This window comes from Urocitellus parryii, chromosome 10 (assembly GCF_045843805.1).
Source record: "Urocitellus parryii isolate mUroPar1 chromosome 10, mUroPar1.hap1, whole genome shotgun sequence".
In the NCBI taxonomy this organism is placed as follows: Eukaryota; Metazoa; Chordata; class Mammalia; order Rodentia; family Sciuridae; genus Urocitellus; species Urocitellus parryii.
The window spans coordinates 109,946-127,027 of NC_135540.1; the positions used below are offsets into that span (position 1 = coordinate 109,946).

General features: G+C 47.3%; 1 protein-coding gene across 1 annotated transcript; it reads right to left on the reverse strand.

Annotated features, from left to right (window-relative positions):
• Positions 1-574: 574 nt before the first annotated feature.
• On the reverse strand, positions 575-14,267 carry Ccdc190 (coiled-coil domain containing 190). The gene is made up of 5 exons (XM_077803514.1): positions 14,081-14,267; positions 10,605-10,722; positions 9,795-10,329; positions 888-1,008; positions 575-657 (listed from the first exon to the last, which is right to left on the reverse strand). Exons 1-5 carry the CDS (start codon positions 14,265-14,267, stop codon positions 575-577), a joined length of 1,044 nt encoding a protein of 347 aa, XP_077659640.1.
• Positions 14,268-17,082: the final 2,815 nt, after the last annotated feature.

Sequence of the window (17,082 nt, forward strand, 5' to 3'; positions counted from 1 at the left end):
ATGTTTATACAACAGGCTCTTTTGTGCACCACTGAAAATGTACTGTCAGTTAGTGCACTGAGCTGTGGCTGTGAGAGTGGGGCCTGGAGAAGGGCGGGGCCTGGAGAAGGGCAGGGCCTGGAGAAGGGCGGGGCCTGGAGAAGGGCGGGGCCTGAGGAAGGGCGGGGCCTGGAGAAAGGCGGGGCCTGGAGAAGGGCGGGGCCTGAGGAAGGGCGGGGCCTGGAGAAGGGCGGGGCCTGAGGAAGGGCGGGGCCTGGAGAAAGGCGGGGCCTGGAGAAGGGCAGGGCCTGGAGAAGGGCGGGGCCTGAGGAAGGGCGGGGCCTGGAGAAAGGCGGGGCCCGGAGAAGGGCGGGGCCTGAGGAAGGGCGGGGCCTGGAGAAAGGCGGGGCCTGGAGAAGGGTGGGGCCTGGAGAGGGCGGGGCCTGGAGAAGGGAGGGGCCTGGGGAAGGGCGGGGCCTGGAAGGAGGGGTTGGGCCTGGAAGAGGGCCAGGGTCTGGAAGAGGGCCAGGGTCTGGAAGAGGGCAGGGGTCAGAAGAAGAGACACAGCCTGGAGTAGGGGCAGGGCCTTAGAGGCTCAGTCAGGGGAAGAGCCTGTGGAGGGTGTGGTCTGGAGGATGGGGGGGTCAAGAGAAGGGAGGCAGGGCGTGGCGGTGAGGTCTGGAGGAGGGTCAAAGCCGGTAGAAGGGACCACAAATGGTGAGAAATCGTGACCTTGGTGATCATTAGCTCAGAATCCCGTGTTCTCTAGCCTTCCATCCCAACAACCCACTTGAGGGAAACTGACCTAAGCTGGGCAGAAGCAGTGACAGACTGCCTGACCCATCACCTGCCATGCCACTAGGCACCCACCACCCACTGCCTGCTGCCACTAGGCACCCACCACCCACCACCTGCTGCACTAGGCACCAGCAGCTTCCCAGAATCCGGGGCAGAAGTCCCTGGGCCATCCACCACCACTGCCTGCTCTGTACCAACCACCTTAAGTGCATGGAAGTGGCAGGTATTCCACTGAAAGACGAGAGGAGCCAGGCATGGTGGTATACACCCATAATCCCAGCTACTAGGGAGACTGAGGAAGGAAAATCCCTGGTTGAGGCCAGTCTGGGCATTAGCAAGATCCTGTCTCAAAAAAGAAATGAGGGTGTTGCTCAGTGGTAGAGCACTTATATAGGATACATGAAGTCCTGCGTTCAAACCCCAGTACTAAAATATATACGTATTTTTTAAAGGAGAGGGATACACTTATTATAAAACTCAATTCCTTTTATTCTACATTCATCTTCATCATCATTTAGATGCATATGGGGCTGGGGATGTGGCTCAAGCGGTAGCGCGCTCGCCTGGCATACGTAAGGCCCGGGTTCGATCCTCAGCACCACATACCAACAAAGATGTTGTGTCCGCGGATAACTAAAAAATAAATATTAGAAAAAAATTCTCAAAAAAACAAACAAAAAATAAATAAATAAATGCATTTTAATGTTCATGGACAATGAACTATTTTGGCAGAAGCTGTAGAGCACCTGAGAACTAAAACTCAAGATAAATGATTACTAAAATTAAGATGTAAGTCAGTGGAAAAGCTAGAATGAGCTCATAGAAACCTGACTCTCCATCATATTGGTGTAGGCACTGACTTTCTCAACAAGATCCATAAAGTTCAAAAAATAAAACCAAGACTCAATAAGTGGGGTGCCTTCAAATTAAAATGCTCTGCCCAGTAAAGGAAACAGGATCATAAAGACAGCCCCTCAGAATGGGAGAAAATCTTTTCCATCTACTCTTCCAATAAGTGATTAATATCCAGAAATACAAATAACTCAAAACACTTAACAACAGAAAAATTAATAGCTCAATAAAAAATGGGTAAAAGAACTAAACAGATGTTTCTCAAAAGAAGAAATACAAATGGCCAAAAAATACATGGAAAAAAAGGTTCAACATCCCTGGCAATCAGAGAAATGCAAATCAATCTACATTAAGATTTCATCTCCAGTTAGAATGGCAAACACCAAGAATACAAAAAATAACAAACTGTGGTGAGGATGTGGAGAAAGATATACTTTCCTGTTGTTTATGGGACTGCAGACTAATGCAACCACTCTGGAAAGCAGTATGGAGATTTCTCAAAAAACTAGAAATAAAGTCCTCACATGATGCAGCTGTCCCCCTACCTTTTTTTAATAAAAAGAACTAAAATCAGCATGCTATAATAATACAGGCATATCAATGTTTAAGCCAGAATAATTCACAATAGCCAAGCCATGGAATCATCCCAGGTGTCTGTCAACAGATGATCAGATAAAGAAAGCATAGTATATACACACAACACAACTTTACTCAGCCATAAGGAAGAATGAAATCTCTGCATCTGCTGGTAAGTGGATGGAACTGGAGAACATCATGCTAATTGAAATAAGCCAGACTCAGAAAGCCAAGGATCAAATGTTTTATCTTATATGAGAAACTAGAAATAAATAAGGAAATACAAAAAGGGGGAGATCCCATGAAGCTAGAAGGGAGGTCAGTGGAATAGAAGGGGATGTAGGGGGAGAGGGGAGGGATAGGAAAAGGAAGGAACTGCAGAATGAAACTGACCAAACGATCTAAGTACATATACGACTACCCCACAGTGAATCCCCCCTCCATGTCTGTCTATAAACCACCAGTTCAACAAAACAGTAAATAAACAGAAGGAAGACCGCTAGAGAAAGGGGAGCCGGGGGACGGAGGTAGAGAGGGAACATGGGAATACTGGGGTGAAACTGAACGAATTATACTCCATGGATGTCCGCATACACCAAAATGGACCCCACTATTATGGATAAGTCAAATGCACTAATAAAAAACATTTTCAAAAGAGAGAAAGTGCACATATACTGACAATTGAACTGCAATTTTCTCAACCAAATGAAAATGTGGTTCATGAGTTTAGTTTCATGAAAGCTATGGAATAAATTTTCTTGATATTTTTAGGTGTAGATTGACCCAATAGCTTTATTTTATTTACTTATACATGATGCTGAAGATCAAATCCAGTGCCTTACACATGCTAGGGAAGCACTCTACCATGGAGCTAAGCCCCAGCCCTGGAATATGTTTTTATAAATAAACTTGTTACAAATAATATACTAAACTGAAATAGAGTAGTGGGCTGTTAACACACGTGCTTTTCTGTATTTTCATATTTTTTTCTACTACTTTAACATGCAATTTAAAAAACAATAAGGAAAACAAATAATGGAGTCCCTCCCAGTCTTAGAACTCTCATTCATCATTCCTCCTTCATGCCATCCAGGTTCCCCAGAAACCACTTGGGGTTAACTGTAGGAAGATGATGAGGGGGCTGGGGTCATGGCTCAGTGGTAGAGCATTCGCCTAGCATGTGCAAGGCACTGGGTTCAATCCTCAGGGCCATATAAAAATAAATAAATAAAATGAAGGTATTAGGTCCAACTACAACTAAACTTTTAATTATGGCAAAATATACATAATATAAATTCTTTAAGGACGATGATGAGGGTCACAACCTAAGGCAGGACCCTGCAGCACAGCCAGCCTGAATGAAATAATAAAGGAGCAGGGTGCACAGCCAGGCTCTCCTCAGCTCTCAGTCCCAAGATGGGGCTCTCTCCTCACCAACACATTTCCCACACTTTACATATAAGTAAAACTTCTAGGGCATCTCCCTCAGGCAGCTCTGAGAAGGGAGCTTCAGGCATCCCTAGAGATGTGACTCACAGTGTCCCCAAGCCTGGAGGCTCAGTGAGGCAGCTCTGAGGAGAAGGGAGCTCCAAGCGTCCCTAGAGACATGACCCACAGTGTCCCCAAGCCTGGCGGCTCAGTGAGGCAGCTCTGAGGAGAAGGGAGCTCCAAGCGTCCCTAGAGACGTGACCCACAGTGTCCCCAAGCCTGGCGGCTCAGTGAGGCAGCTCTGAGGAGAAGGGAGCTCCAAGTGTCCCTAGAGACGTGACCCACAGTGTCCCCAAGCCTGGCGGCTCAGTGAGGCAGCTGTGAGAGGGGAGCTCCAGGCGTCCCTCGAGGCAGGACCCACAGTGTCCTGGAGCCAGGCTCTCAGGAATTGGCCCTGAGAAGAAAGCCCAGGCCTCACGGGAAGGAGGGGAGAGCAGCGTCAAAGATGGGGGTGAGGCCACACCCAGCAGGACGCTGCTCACTGCTTGGAGGAATGGTTCTCCTGGCTTCTTGGTGAATCCCAGCCCTGTCTCCACCCTTGGCTGTTCCTGGATGAAGTGTGTTCCCACTGCGGTCACAGGTCTGGCAGTGTTGTCTGTGGCATCTGGAGTGGAATCTCAGGAGAGGAGAAAAGGGAGTCCAGGAGACCCCTCCCTGTGTCCAGGAACACAGGGAGCTGAAACTCCAAACCTGGGCTTTTGTGTTCCAATGAATAAAGTCAGACCCCAAGAGTCATGCAAGAGACCTTTCTTAGAAGTGAAAATCAAGTAAAAGAAAAGTGAGGCTTGAGCAATACCACTCTCAAGGGGGAGAGTGGACCGACTCCAGGCAGAGAATGACAAAGGCGAAAATGCTGTCCACAAATTTCATTACTGTTTGATATTTACTAGGAGAACAGGGGACCACCTTCTGTACTCTGCCAATCAGGTGTTCAGCTCCTCCTTCATTCTGGGCGGTGGAGTTTTTGACCTTAGCTGGTCCTCTCCAGAACAATTACGATGCCCATCCTATTTAGGGGGCTTCATCTACAGGTCAGTCCCATGTTAATGTGAGCACTGGGGTCCATCGCTGGTCAGAAGTTACCTGAGTGCGCTGAGCTACTAAAGGAAACTTCCTTCCCACACAAATGGAGACAACTTTAGCCATAATTTCTAGCTTCACACCAATCTCAGTGGACCCTGTCAAGAGCTAGTCCCATTAATCCTTTCTTTTTTATTTATTTTTATTTTTTATTTATATATGACAATGGAATGCATTACAATTCCTATTACATATAATTTTTCATATCTCTAGTTGTAAAAATAGTATATTCACACCAATTTATGTCTTCATACCTGTACTTTGGATAATAATGATCATTACATTCCACTATCATTAATTACCCCATGTCCTCTCCCTTCACCTCCCACCCCTCTGCCCTATCTAGAGTTCGTCTATTCCTCCCATTCTCCCGCTCCCTATCCCACTATGAATCAACCTCCTTATATCAAAGAAAACATTTGGCATTTGGTTTTTGGGGATTGGCTAACTTCACTTAGCATTATCTTCTCTAATTCCAACCATTTACCTGCAAATGCCATGATTTTTAATCCTTCTTTCTTGATATGTCTTCCCATTAGCTCCTTTGCTTCTGTTTATTTTCTACAAATCAACTACCACCCTTTGCATTCTCATCTACTTTGGAAGTAGTTTAAAGAAGACCCTAAAGTAATTTAAAGAACACTTGTGACCTTGCCTGCATTTCACTGCTCATCTCTAGCTACTACCTAACACCTGCACCACAGCCCTGTGCTCCACCAGGCCAAGTGCTGCTGCAGCCAGGGGCCAGGTGGGCAGACATCGGCAGCTGCAGGAGTCCCCCAGACACTTCACTCATGCACCCAAAAGCAGAACACCAGAAACAAGCCACTGCAGAGGTCTCTGGGCAGTGTGGTCTTTGAGACAGAGTGACTTGGCAACAGGCTGCCCAATTTGAGGATCATGATTTTTAAGGAAAAAAGTTATGGCTGGATGTGGTGGCACACACTTGCAATCCCAGTGGCTCTGGAGACTGAAGCAAGAGGATTGCAAGTTCAAGGCTAGACTCAGCAATTTAGTGAGCAACTTAGCAAGACCCTGTCTCAAAATCAAAAATAAAAGGGTGTGGCTCAGTTGTTAAGCATCCCTGTGTTCAATACCTGGTGCAAAAAAAAAAAAAAAAAAGTTATATCGAAGTCAATGGTGGCCTCTGTCGAGGTGAGGAGAGCCTGACTTCAGATCAAACCTCCTGGTGGCCTCTGGGAACATCAGCTTTATCCCCGTGCCCTGGAGCATTCTAGATAATTCCTTCTAGATAATTCAGTTCTCATTGTGGATGCCTCTGGGATCTGCAGGCTACACGTTCATTCAGAATTCCCAGGGATTCTTGACTGCGTAATCTGGTGTTCTGCCCACGCTGCCCTTGTCACAGAGGACCATGGGGGCTGTGTGCCATGTGCTGGTCCAGGAACCCTGGAGGACCCTGCCAGTGTAATCTGCTCTTCTGGCCATTTAGCCCTTGCCACAGATGACCTGAGAACTTGTGCCACATGCCCGTACGAGCACCCTGGCAGACCCTGGCAGTGTTGTGTGGTGTTCTTCCCGTGTATCCCTCACCCCAGAAGCTTATGGATGCTGCAAGTAGCACATACCCCCAGGATTCTGCCTAGTGTAGTCCAATATTCCACATTACAGCCCCCATTGTAGAGCCCCTGGGAGCTGCAGGCTACCTCATCACAGGGAAGCCCCTGGGTTTTCTGGGAAGTGTATTCTGGTGTTCTGCTCATGCAGCTCTCACTACAGAGGTTTCTGGGGGCTGCAAAGCTTCAAGGATCAGGGACATTGTGGTATGGTGCTATGTTGATGCAGACTACACTATAGTGACACCTCTGAGCCCCAGGAATTCTGGATATTGTAGTCTCCATTCTACTGAGGCAGCCCTGACCTCAGAGGTCTCTGAGAGATGTGGGCCACTGATTATTCTGGGCAATGCAGTCCATCTTCCCTAAGTAGACCTCACCATCAAAGCTCCTGTGATCTTCCTGGACACCCCAGATAAATCTAGGTACTCAATACAAAGCTTGTTTATGCAGCCCTCAATAGGGAGGTGTCTGGGTACACCAGGCCCCAAGGGATTCTGGATAGTATAATCTGGCTTTCTGCCTGCACAACCCTCACTGTGAGGTCTCCAGGAGTTGCAGGCTGCACACTCACCTAGACAACACCACCTTCCAATGATTCTGGGTAGTAGAGTTAAGTTCTCTGCTCTACTGTTGTTACCACAGAGGATCCTTAGAGCTACAGCCTCTGAGGGTTGTGAGTCATGTAGCCAAGTGTTTTGCCCACTCACTGCAGAGGATCACCGGAGCTAAAGCAGTCTATAATTTGACCTATGCTGCCCTCACTGAAGGCTCTGGTAACGGCAGGCCCAGAAGATTCTAGGTAGTGCAGGGTATTCTGCCCTTTTCAGCTCTCACCCCAGACTCTCCTGGGAGCTGCTTGCTGCATTCTCACAAACCATCCTGGGGACTCTGGGCAGTGTAGTCCAGGATTCTGCCGCTTAGCACCCACCAAGAAGGGGCCTGGAAGCTTTGGCCTGTGTGCCTGCCCTGGTACACTGAGGATTCTGCGTAGTACATCCCACAACTGCCTGCCCAGCCAAGTATTCTCTACAAAGCCCTCTGGTACACTGAGAATTCAGAGTAGCATATCTATCCCAGAGACTGCCTGCCCAGCCAAGAATCCTACACAAAGGCCTCTGGTAACTGCAGGCCACACGGTTGCCAGGAGCCCCCATTAATTCTGGGCAGTAGTGGTCTGCCTAAGCAGTTCTCACCAGAGGCTCTTGGGAACTGTGGGCCCCAGAGGATTCTGGGTAATGCCATCCAGCATTCTGCCCACATGACCCTCAGTGTATGGCCCCTAGGAGCTGTAGGCCACATGCTGGCCCTAGTACCCCAGGGATCATGGGTACTGCAGCCAAGAAACTGTCCATGCAGCCATCACCAATGTGGTACTTGCCAGATGGCCCACCCCACTGGGAATAGACTCACTTAGCAAATCCCCAGCATCATCAGGTTTCTTCTAAAATACTGTAGTCATGTATCAGAAAGAAGTCCTTAATACAGCCACAATTTAAAATAATCATAATTCTTTAATATCTAATACCCAATTAATACACAGATCTCTCTAGCTACTTCAAATAAATTTTATAGTTGGACACAAATTGGGTTCAAATTAGGAGCATTTATTGCATTTGGTTAATATATCTTAAGTCTTCCTTTACCTGTCACCTACTTATTGACAAAGGTGGTTAATTTATACTGTAGCTCTTCAAGTCTGTGTTTTGCTTCTTTGTTTTACTTCATAGTGCATGGGATTGATCCCAGGTCCTCACGCATGCCAGGTACCACTCTACCCCTGACCTACAATCCCACACACAAGGTTCTTCTTGTAACCAATACAAATACAAATATTGATGGAGTCGGCTAACCATGAACTGAAACTCTGAATCCATGAGCCCAAACTAAATTCTTCCTCCTGTAAGTTGTTCTTGTTAGATACTTTGGTCACAGCAATGAAAAGCTGATGACTTTCAGCAATGTCCACTAGATTCATTTATAAAAGAACCCAAGCCACAGAAACCTGCATGAAACAATAATCCTTCTTTATGCCACACAAATATTTTTTATTTGTTGTATGTGCCACAGTATGGAATAGTTGGCAAATAAAATGCTTTATCTTATTTCTCTTTTTTGCCATTTTTTATTTGTTCTTTTTAGATATACATGACAGTAGAGTGTATTTTGACATATTATACATACATAGAGTATAGCTTATTCTAATTAGGGTCTCATTCTTGTGGTTGTACATTATTTGGAATTATACTGGTCATACATTCATATATGAACATAGGAAAGTTCTGTTCGATTCATTCTACTGTTTTTCCTATTCTCATCCCTTTTCCTTCCCTTCATTCCCTTTGTCTAATCCAATAATTTTCTATCCTACCCTCCCCGCACCACCACTTATTGTGTGTTAGCATCCGCATATCAGAGAGAACATACAGCCTTTTTGTTTTTGAGACTGGCTTATTTCACTTAGCATGATACTCTCCAGTTCCATCCAGAAATAATAACTTTTTAAAGTAGTTGGTAACCTTATTTTGTGGTGAGATGGTTCTTGATAGATTCTCTTGAGTATTTGATATTGGGCTGAGAAATGAATAAAAAGTTTTGAAATCTTTTGATTCTAGAGCACAGAAAAGGAGGAGATTATGTAACGTCTTTGAAAGAGGAAAAAAGAAAAATAAAATGGACCTACCAGGAAAGTAAGGAAGAAGGGAAGGGAGGAAGGACAGTACCTCAAAAATGAGCACAAGCTGGGCATGGGGGTACACGACTGTAATCCCAGCCACTCAGGAGGCTGAGACAGGAGGATCCCGAGTTCAGAGCCATCTTCAGCAATGGCAAGGCACTTAGCAATTCAGTGAGACCCTGTCTCTAAATAAAAATACAAAATAGGGCTGGGGATGTGGCTCAGTCGTTGAGTGCCCCTGAGTTCAAAAAAAAAGCACAAAGTACAAAAAAAAAATCCCCAGTACAAAAAAAGCACAAAGTTGGAACAAGTTTTATTTATAGACCATATGGTACACATTCTCAGTGGTGCCCCTATCCTGCCACCATCGACCATAAAACAGGGAGGACTATGCCTCTTCCAGCAGGTGGTGCCACAATAACCTCCCCTAGGAATGAGAGGCAATGAAAGTAGAAATCACTCTTTCTCCCTCAATATCAACATACATTTACATTTTAGTTGACATTAGAAGTGCATGCTGATTATTCAAGTATTTTCAGAAGATTCATTCCTCTATGTGTTACCCGTTCACTAGTGTGGTTCACTGAAAGATCACAGTGCTCTAAATGAAGTCAACAGATTAGAAATACAAGTGCTGTGGAATCAATAGATTAGAAATACAAGTGCTCCGCATTGCTTCACTTAAGGAGCACATGCTCTAGTGGTTCTGATACATGCCATGAGCAGGTTATACAAATTAGCTAGAGAGGAGGGAACTTAGTTGGTACCATTTTCACAATCCTTTCCTGATCTTCAGGTGAAGATTTTCTACACCCGAATATCTCCCTGATGCTAAGCAACCTCTCAGACTGAGGGAGGACCCTGTGCCGGAGATAGCGTGCATTTTTGACCTTTGCGAACAACTCTGAGAAGGCTGGCTTTGTGGTCTCACCTTTGCAGCCTCCTGCACATTCCATAGAATGTGGGGGAAGCTGTTCCACAGCATTCCTACATGGCTTTAGACTGGCATCTTCTGATCTAATCTCATCAAGGTTGACCATTCCACTACCACAGGTACTGCTGGAAGCCATTTGGTCTTGATGTGCCACGGAGGTGTCCTTGTTGGGGTCTATGCCCTGAGGTGGGATTACAGACTCTTTCTCCTGGGCTGGCAGCTTCTCTGCCATGAAGCAGGCAGTTCTGTGACTCTGAGATCTCCAGTTCTCTTTTCTCCTGGTGGGGTTTTTGAGGCCAGTGTGACATAAAGGAGGCATCTGGGACTTGATTTTGTACATTTCCTGGGTCGTGTTGGTTGCCAATGCTCTGGGAAAAGAGGTAAGAAGAAGACAGATCTCTGGAAACTGAGAAGACTCACATTTAGACTTCTGGGTCACTGTATGGCAGCTCCATCAGTGTGGAGTCTCCTGAGTCACGGGAGTGTGGGAGTGGAAGCAGGTGAGAATGGAGGCTCTGGTGAGCGGACGTGTCTGTCTCAGCAGAGGAAAGCAGCATTTCCTCGGGGAAAGAAGCACATTTCACTGACTCAGGAGATGAGGAATTCAGGGTCACACTCATGCATTTAATGAGTACCTTCTTACCTGACTTCATGTTTTGGAGGTCTGTGCTTCTGTCCTTGCTGTGGTGGGAAACTGAGGACACATTCTGGCCTTTTCTGAGTTCCATTCCCCAGAGAAGACAGTCTCACCTTGACAATATCTGCCTTGAGTTAATGAAAAAGTTCATGGGAGAAATTGTGCTCCATAACGTGGCGCGTTGTGGGCCCAGCCCCAGTGCTTCACCCCTCAGGCTCTGTCCAATAAAGCCAGGCCTTCAGGGTGGGTCCTGATCCATTTGAACTGAGACGCCTGGGACACAGGAGGGCACCCTGTGGAACACACGGGGAGAGGACAGCCCCCCACCTGCTGGAGAGGTCACAGCCCTTCTTCTCTCCAGTACCCACCTGTGCAAGGGGCAGCCCCCCCACACACACTTTGATTTTGGCTCCCAGACTCTTGAGTCAAGAGATCATGAAGTTTCTGTTAAGTCAGCTGACTTGCTGTGCTTTGTTAGGGAGCCCTGGAGAACACACAAGAGAAGAAATTCTGGGAACAAGGCTCCAGTGTGTGGCATTTTCCCATCACATGCCGGGCTGATCTGGCATAACCAAGGAAACAGAAAACCTTTGTGCAGCTCTCAGTGTTTATACATACCATGTTGGAGAGGATTTATAAACATCAAGAGCAGAGTTTAAACAGCCCAGGCCCATGGAAGTTTACTTGGCAAGCACAGTGTTTTCAAAGACAAAATAACTGGTGTGAGCTTTTTGTCTCATTCACTGCAATTATGTGACCTGTGCACCGATGGCAGGAGTTTGCAGCCGCCAGCCATGATCAAGGGGACTCCACTGGCTGAGGGGATATCTCTTCACCTATGGTCTAACTGCCACAGGGAACCACCAAGTTCTCAAGACAACAAGCTGGTCACTTGAGGATGAGAGTCTTGGAATAATATGCTTTAAAGAGAGTGAGTCCCCTGAGGGCAGCGGTTAGCACTGAGCACACAGCTCAGTGGCAGAGTGCTTTCCTTGCCTATGCAAAATTCTGAGTTTGATCCCCATGCCACAAGAAATGAAGACAGAACACACACAGGCAGAACAGTGGTCAGCAGGTACCAGGTGGGGATGAAGAATTCACATTAAACTTCTAATCTCTGCAATCTGATCACTTCTTTGTGAAGCAGTTGGGACAAGAGATATTCCTTTGTGGGCCACTCTTCTTTGGCAGTCTCCTTGGGGAACTCACCTGTTCCCTGTAAACTAAGGAATGGGGAGCTGCTCCTCCTGCCAAGCCACATGTCTGCAGCTCAGATCTGTTGGGCTGGCAGGTCCAGGAAAGAGCTTATTGATTCTCTGCAGCATGTTGTAGAGAATCTCCCCAGCACACTCTCTGTGGAGGCAGACCCTGTATCCTCCTCACATCCAGCCAGCCAGTCCACGAGTCTGCATCTTGGTTCCTTGGACAGGATATTAATCATAAACCTCTCACAACTCTATTTGCTAAATACCTTGGGAGGCTGACCAGTGCCTGAGTTCAGCCCTCAGGTCATGCCTGCACTCTGGAACTGTATCAGATCTGCTCTGACTTCACCTGGGGGCAGAGTGAGCCCCAACATGTGAGCAGGTGATCTCCCCACTCCCAGCCCTGCAGGGGAAGCCTCTGTTGCAAAACCTGTGGAGCTGTCTGTGACTGGAGATGCTGGCTGTCCTGCCTTGCCTCCAGCAAGCCGCACATGCCTCCTGCAGCTACCCTACTGCAGCACTGTGCAAGCTGCGCTCACTTCGCATCTCATGCAGACTGCAGGTTTCTGCAAGGGTTGGCCCTTCCTGCCCTCCTGACAAGTGCCCTATCCCCCTCACCCCTTCTCCTCCAGGCTCTGCTCACACACCACCTATTTTAGGAGAGCTTCCTGAGGGCCCTTGACAGACATCAGGAGCTTCCAATGCTCCTGCCCAACTTTGTAAGTAATTCTAATTTAGCAGTTAGCATTCTGATTTTTTGTAAGCACAGCTAATTTCCAATCTAAATATGAACATCTCAGGAGCAAAAACCACGTTTTTCCATTCCAGCTTCCGAGTAACCATAAGAGTGTTTTGTAAAGGTGATCTGTGAAACACCTTACCCAGAACAATCTGCCTTGGTATCCATAAAAAACTGGATGTTTGAGCTTAAATTTCCAGCCTGTTAATTCAAATCTCTGAGGCACCTGGCGATGTGCATCTTAAACAAGCCACCAGTGGCACAGAGTGTTAAATGACCACGGAAGAACACTGCTAACTAGTGTCTGAAAAGCACCAAGACAAACCATGTCTCTTCTTCCCTTTACCCCTTTCGACTGTTCTTAGTTGAGAGAGAGTATGACCTTCCAAAGAACATGGAGATGGGGCCTGGTATGGGGCCCTCTACCTCCTGGTCCATACTCTACCACACACCTGCAGCCGAGGCAACTGCTCAGCAAGACGTCCTCCTGAGAATGGCCACTGGGTCACCACAGCCTCTAGAGATCAGTGGAAATCAGCCAGTGTCCTCAAGGGCATTTCCTGGGCCCTGCTCTTGTTCTAAGTAGTTTAGGTATTCGCTGAAGAGACAGAAAAAAAAGGTCCACTGCTTGCTCAGAGTCACCCTTCAATCCCAAGGAGACTAGAAGTGATTACATGTAGCTTGGCCCGATGTCTGGACCTGCTCTTGGCTTCCATGACTACGTTAAACTATGCAGACCTGAGGACTTTCTACTCTGTGTGCAACTGCTTTCTTCTGTGCCCCTGGGTTTTGGCACCTGCATTTGACAAGAAGGCTGTCCTGAAGAGCTGGATTCATCTGCTCTATGCTAAATTTTGAAGCAATATTAAAATCTAATTATTTTAATGATGAATGAAGGAGAACTAGTTTCTACAAACTCTATAACTCTAACAATGTTCAACAATATAGCAGGAGAGTTTCAGGTCTGTAATGAATCTGTACTATTTTGTGAGAAGAAGTGATTCCCCAGCACTTGCTTTGTGTCCAGGTGTGTTCCAAGTGCTCACCAAATCCTCGAATAGCTTCACAAGTTAGGCAGAATCACTTCCATGGCATGTTTGAGGAAACTGAGGTCACAATTCCAAACTACTTTATTCTTCCTTTATAAATAGGACTGGTACTGGGACTTCAACCTTAGTAGCTGCTCAATCAAGATTGTTAGCTCAGATATGAAAGAAGACACATCAAGAGAGGTGAAACCAAACTCAGATGAGCGGGAGAAAAGCAGAAGGTGAAGCTGCTTGAGACAGTGGAGTTCTGGCAAGAGAGAGAAAACTGGAGATGGACAGCAACTGGAAATCAAGGTTTCTGAGTGGGCCGTTCAGTACAGTTGTGGGACTAGGGAAGGCAGAGGGATGTGGAAGCCCTGACCAGGATAGGAAGCTCTTGCTGTCCTGGGTCCAGGGCCCCAAATGGCTGCCAAGCAGTGAGAGCATCACTCTTCCCTCAGAAGAACCCTGGTGTTGCCTATAGCAGCCCACACTGCCAGGAAGCCTCACCTTGCTGCAGCCTCTGCTGCTCTCTCTGGAGCTGCCTTTGCTCCCTGATCAACAGCTTCAGGTGGTAGAGGCAGATATCCTCTAGACTCTGCAGTCGTTGGCGGAGTCTGGCTTCAGCCTGCTTGGCGATCTTCCTCTCCAGATCCAAGTGCTTATGCAGTGATCCCCTGACTGTACTCCTCTCCATTCTCCTCACTGTCTAGAGACAATAAACAAGGTTCTTCCATGTACTGCAAACAGTCTGACAGAGCAGGGCCTGCTGTTTGGTCAGGCCGCACTGAAGCCTGTGTGCTTCTGAAACACAGCTGCCCAGTCAGGTCAGGCCACATTGTCAGGAAACACTGACTAGAGTAGGAGTTTCCAGAATCTAGAAAGATGGGGGTGGGAGATCAGGTCATTTCCCTATCCTTGGCCTCCTGGCCTGAAAAACAATGGTAGACAGAGGGCTCCCTACATGGCCCAAATCAAATTGCTCTGTGTAAAGATCAATTGAGAAATATGAACAACTCTTTTTGCAGCAGGGGGAGAGTATGTGGATAGAAGCTTTCTACATATACAAGACATTATTCACCCAGAACAAGAAACCCTTCTACTCTTCTCTAAAGATTCCTACTCCCAAAGAGCTTTCTCAGAGACCTGAAGGCATCTGAGCACCTAGGCTCGGACATGCTGGCCCTCGGCTCATCCACTCACACACACGCTCCTTCAGTCTGTGGTTCTGCAGGGGACCAGTTGCCCTCTTGAGGGCTGAGGGCAGTTGTAAGACAGTTCCTACTCTCAAGTAACTTTAAGATTCTCCACTCTGGAGTCTAAAAACTCATGCAAAATCTGAACGATCAACATCTCAAAGAGTGGGCAAAGTGGATCTACAATTGCAAAATAGAACAGCATAAACAATAAGCAATTCAGGTGGAACTGGGGAGTTACTTGGGGCATGAGTTCCTCTTCCACCCTCACCCACCTTCTCAGACTGTAGGTTCTTTCCACCCTTCATACACCCTGATGCCCAAATCTGCACTAACTTCACCTCAGCCAAACTCAGTGGCACTAATAGGCCAGGATATGTCTTTCCTTTCCTTAGAGATCTTTGAAAAACTTAACTCAGAGCTCAGAGGAGGACATGTGTACAGAACATAAATGAATTGCTATCAATAAGGCTTTGGTGGGAAAACTACAGGAAGAAGGTTAGCATTAAAAGGGAGATGAGGTCAGGCACAAAGCAGCTCAATCTAAGGCTCTGCTATAGGTCAGCTTGATTTAGAGTCTAAAGTGAAGATTAAACCTTTAGTGACACACATGGTGAGCAGCACTTACCTACAAAGGCAGGGTTCTTACCGCGAGAACAGTGCTTGCTGCTTTCGCTCTGTCAGAGGCAGTCTGGATTAACAAATTTGTTTTATGCTCTGAACTGACAGCCAGGTGTGGGTGGGGGCAAGGGAGCACTGGAGAGGTCTGTGGGCAGTGCTTGGTGCACTGGAAAGCTCTCTCCCTCCCTCCTGTATCCCCCCACCCCATCTGGATCCTGGGGCCATGGGCAGCAACCCTGGAAGAGAGGCTCTGAGAGTGCAGGAAGCCTGCCGGCCTCAAGCCCTCCCCTAGAGGGGCCACGTGGCTTGTCCTAGCTGTGTCCATGGGAGCCAAGAATGAGGAGTGGCTCCCTGTGTGCACAGGCCCCCTCCCCCAGGTCCTGTCCACCTCGCCCTCCCCTTTTGCCATGCTTCCCTCCCCCCACTCATCCTCCTTCCTGGATACCACATTTGCCCCCTAAAGAAAGCACCATTTTCTCTGCTATGCTTGTGCACATTCTGCACAGTGAGTATGGGAGTGCTGCCTGTGATTATTCTGCACCATTGCATACCACACTGCTACCCCCAGGCTGCGACCCACGTGCAGCACACTTCAGAGCTTCTCACCTCTTCAAGGTCCTGAAAGCTTTGTGCTCATATTTGGACAGCTGCAGGAGAAGGCAGAGTTGGACTGTTGGTTACACAATAAGATACTGAGTGAGATTTTCACTGTTGCCTTGGAGCTACATCCAAAAATAAGAGTCAGTTATATGCCAATCTAAGCCACATAAAGACAGCTGGCCACCAGCCAAACAGGCCCTGCCAACCACCATCACCACACAACAAGCAAGCTGTGTAAAAAGATTACTGGGGAAAGGGAGCAAGAGCAATTATGGGGTGGGGAGGATTGTTTGTTCAGCAGGGAGCAATTCCTTTCCAGTTCTTTCCCAAGAGGTAATTCCCTCACCTCCAGAATTTTTATGGACAGAGTAGAGTTCCAAGAAACTCACCACAAAGAAGAAAGTACCACACCCTGGAAACTGGTCCCCACTGTCCAGCTAGAGACCTGGTGGAATACAGAAGATGCAGAGAAAAGGCCCATGGCACCCCTGAGTGGCCACGAGAGCTGACATCACACATGGGCCACTGGAAAGCCTATTTCCTGCCATGTTGTGGAGAGCTGAAGAGGAGAGGCCTACAGAAACACCCATTGCTAGAGGGCAGGGAGACCATGTTGGCCAGACCCATGCTAGTGGAAGTGCTGTAGAGATTCTGGCTCCACATTCCCTGGGATTTGTCACAGGAATTTTGGGAGCAGCAGAAACCAAAACAGCATCATGCATTCCTGTCACTGGGAGGTACTGTTCCAGCCAGAGAGGAAATGGAACCACAGGCAAGGCCAGAGAAAGGGGGAGACAGAGGAGATCTGAGTGAAGGTGAACTTTCTCAAGAAAACCACACAACATAAAAGCAGAGGCTATCAGGAGCACACAGAGCAAGAGCAGACAGGGAGGGACAACCAGGCCTCAGCATGAGGACTGCAGCGGCAACACTGAAGAACTATGGTTCAGATCCCACCTATATCTTCAACCCAGACAGGAGCATATTAGAACTGAAGACACAGCAGAGGTGCAGAAAGAAACGAAGAGCAACGGAAATGCTGAATATTAAGGCTTTGTATCTGTCTTTTCATAGAAAAGAAAATGGACTGTTGAG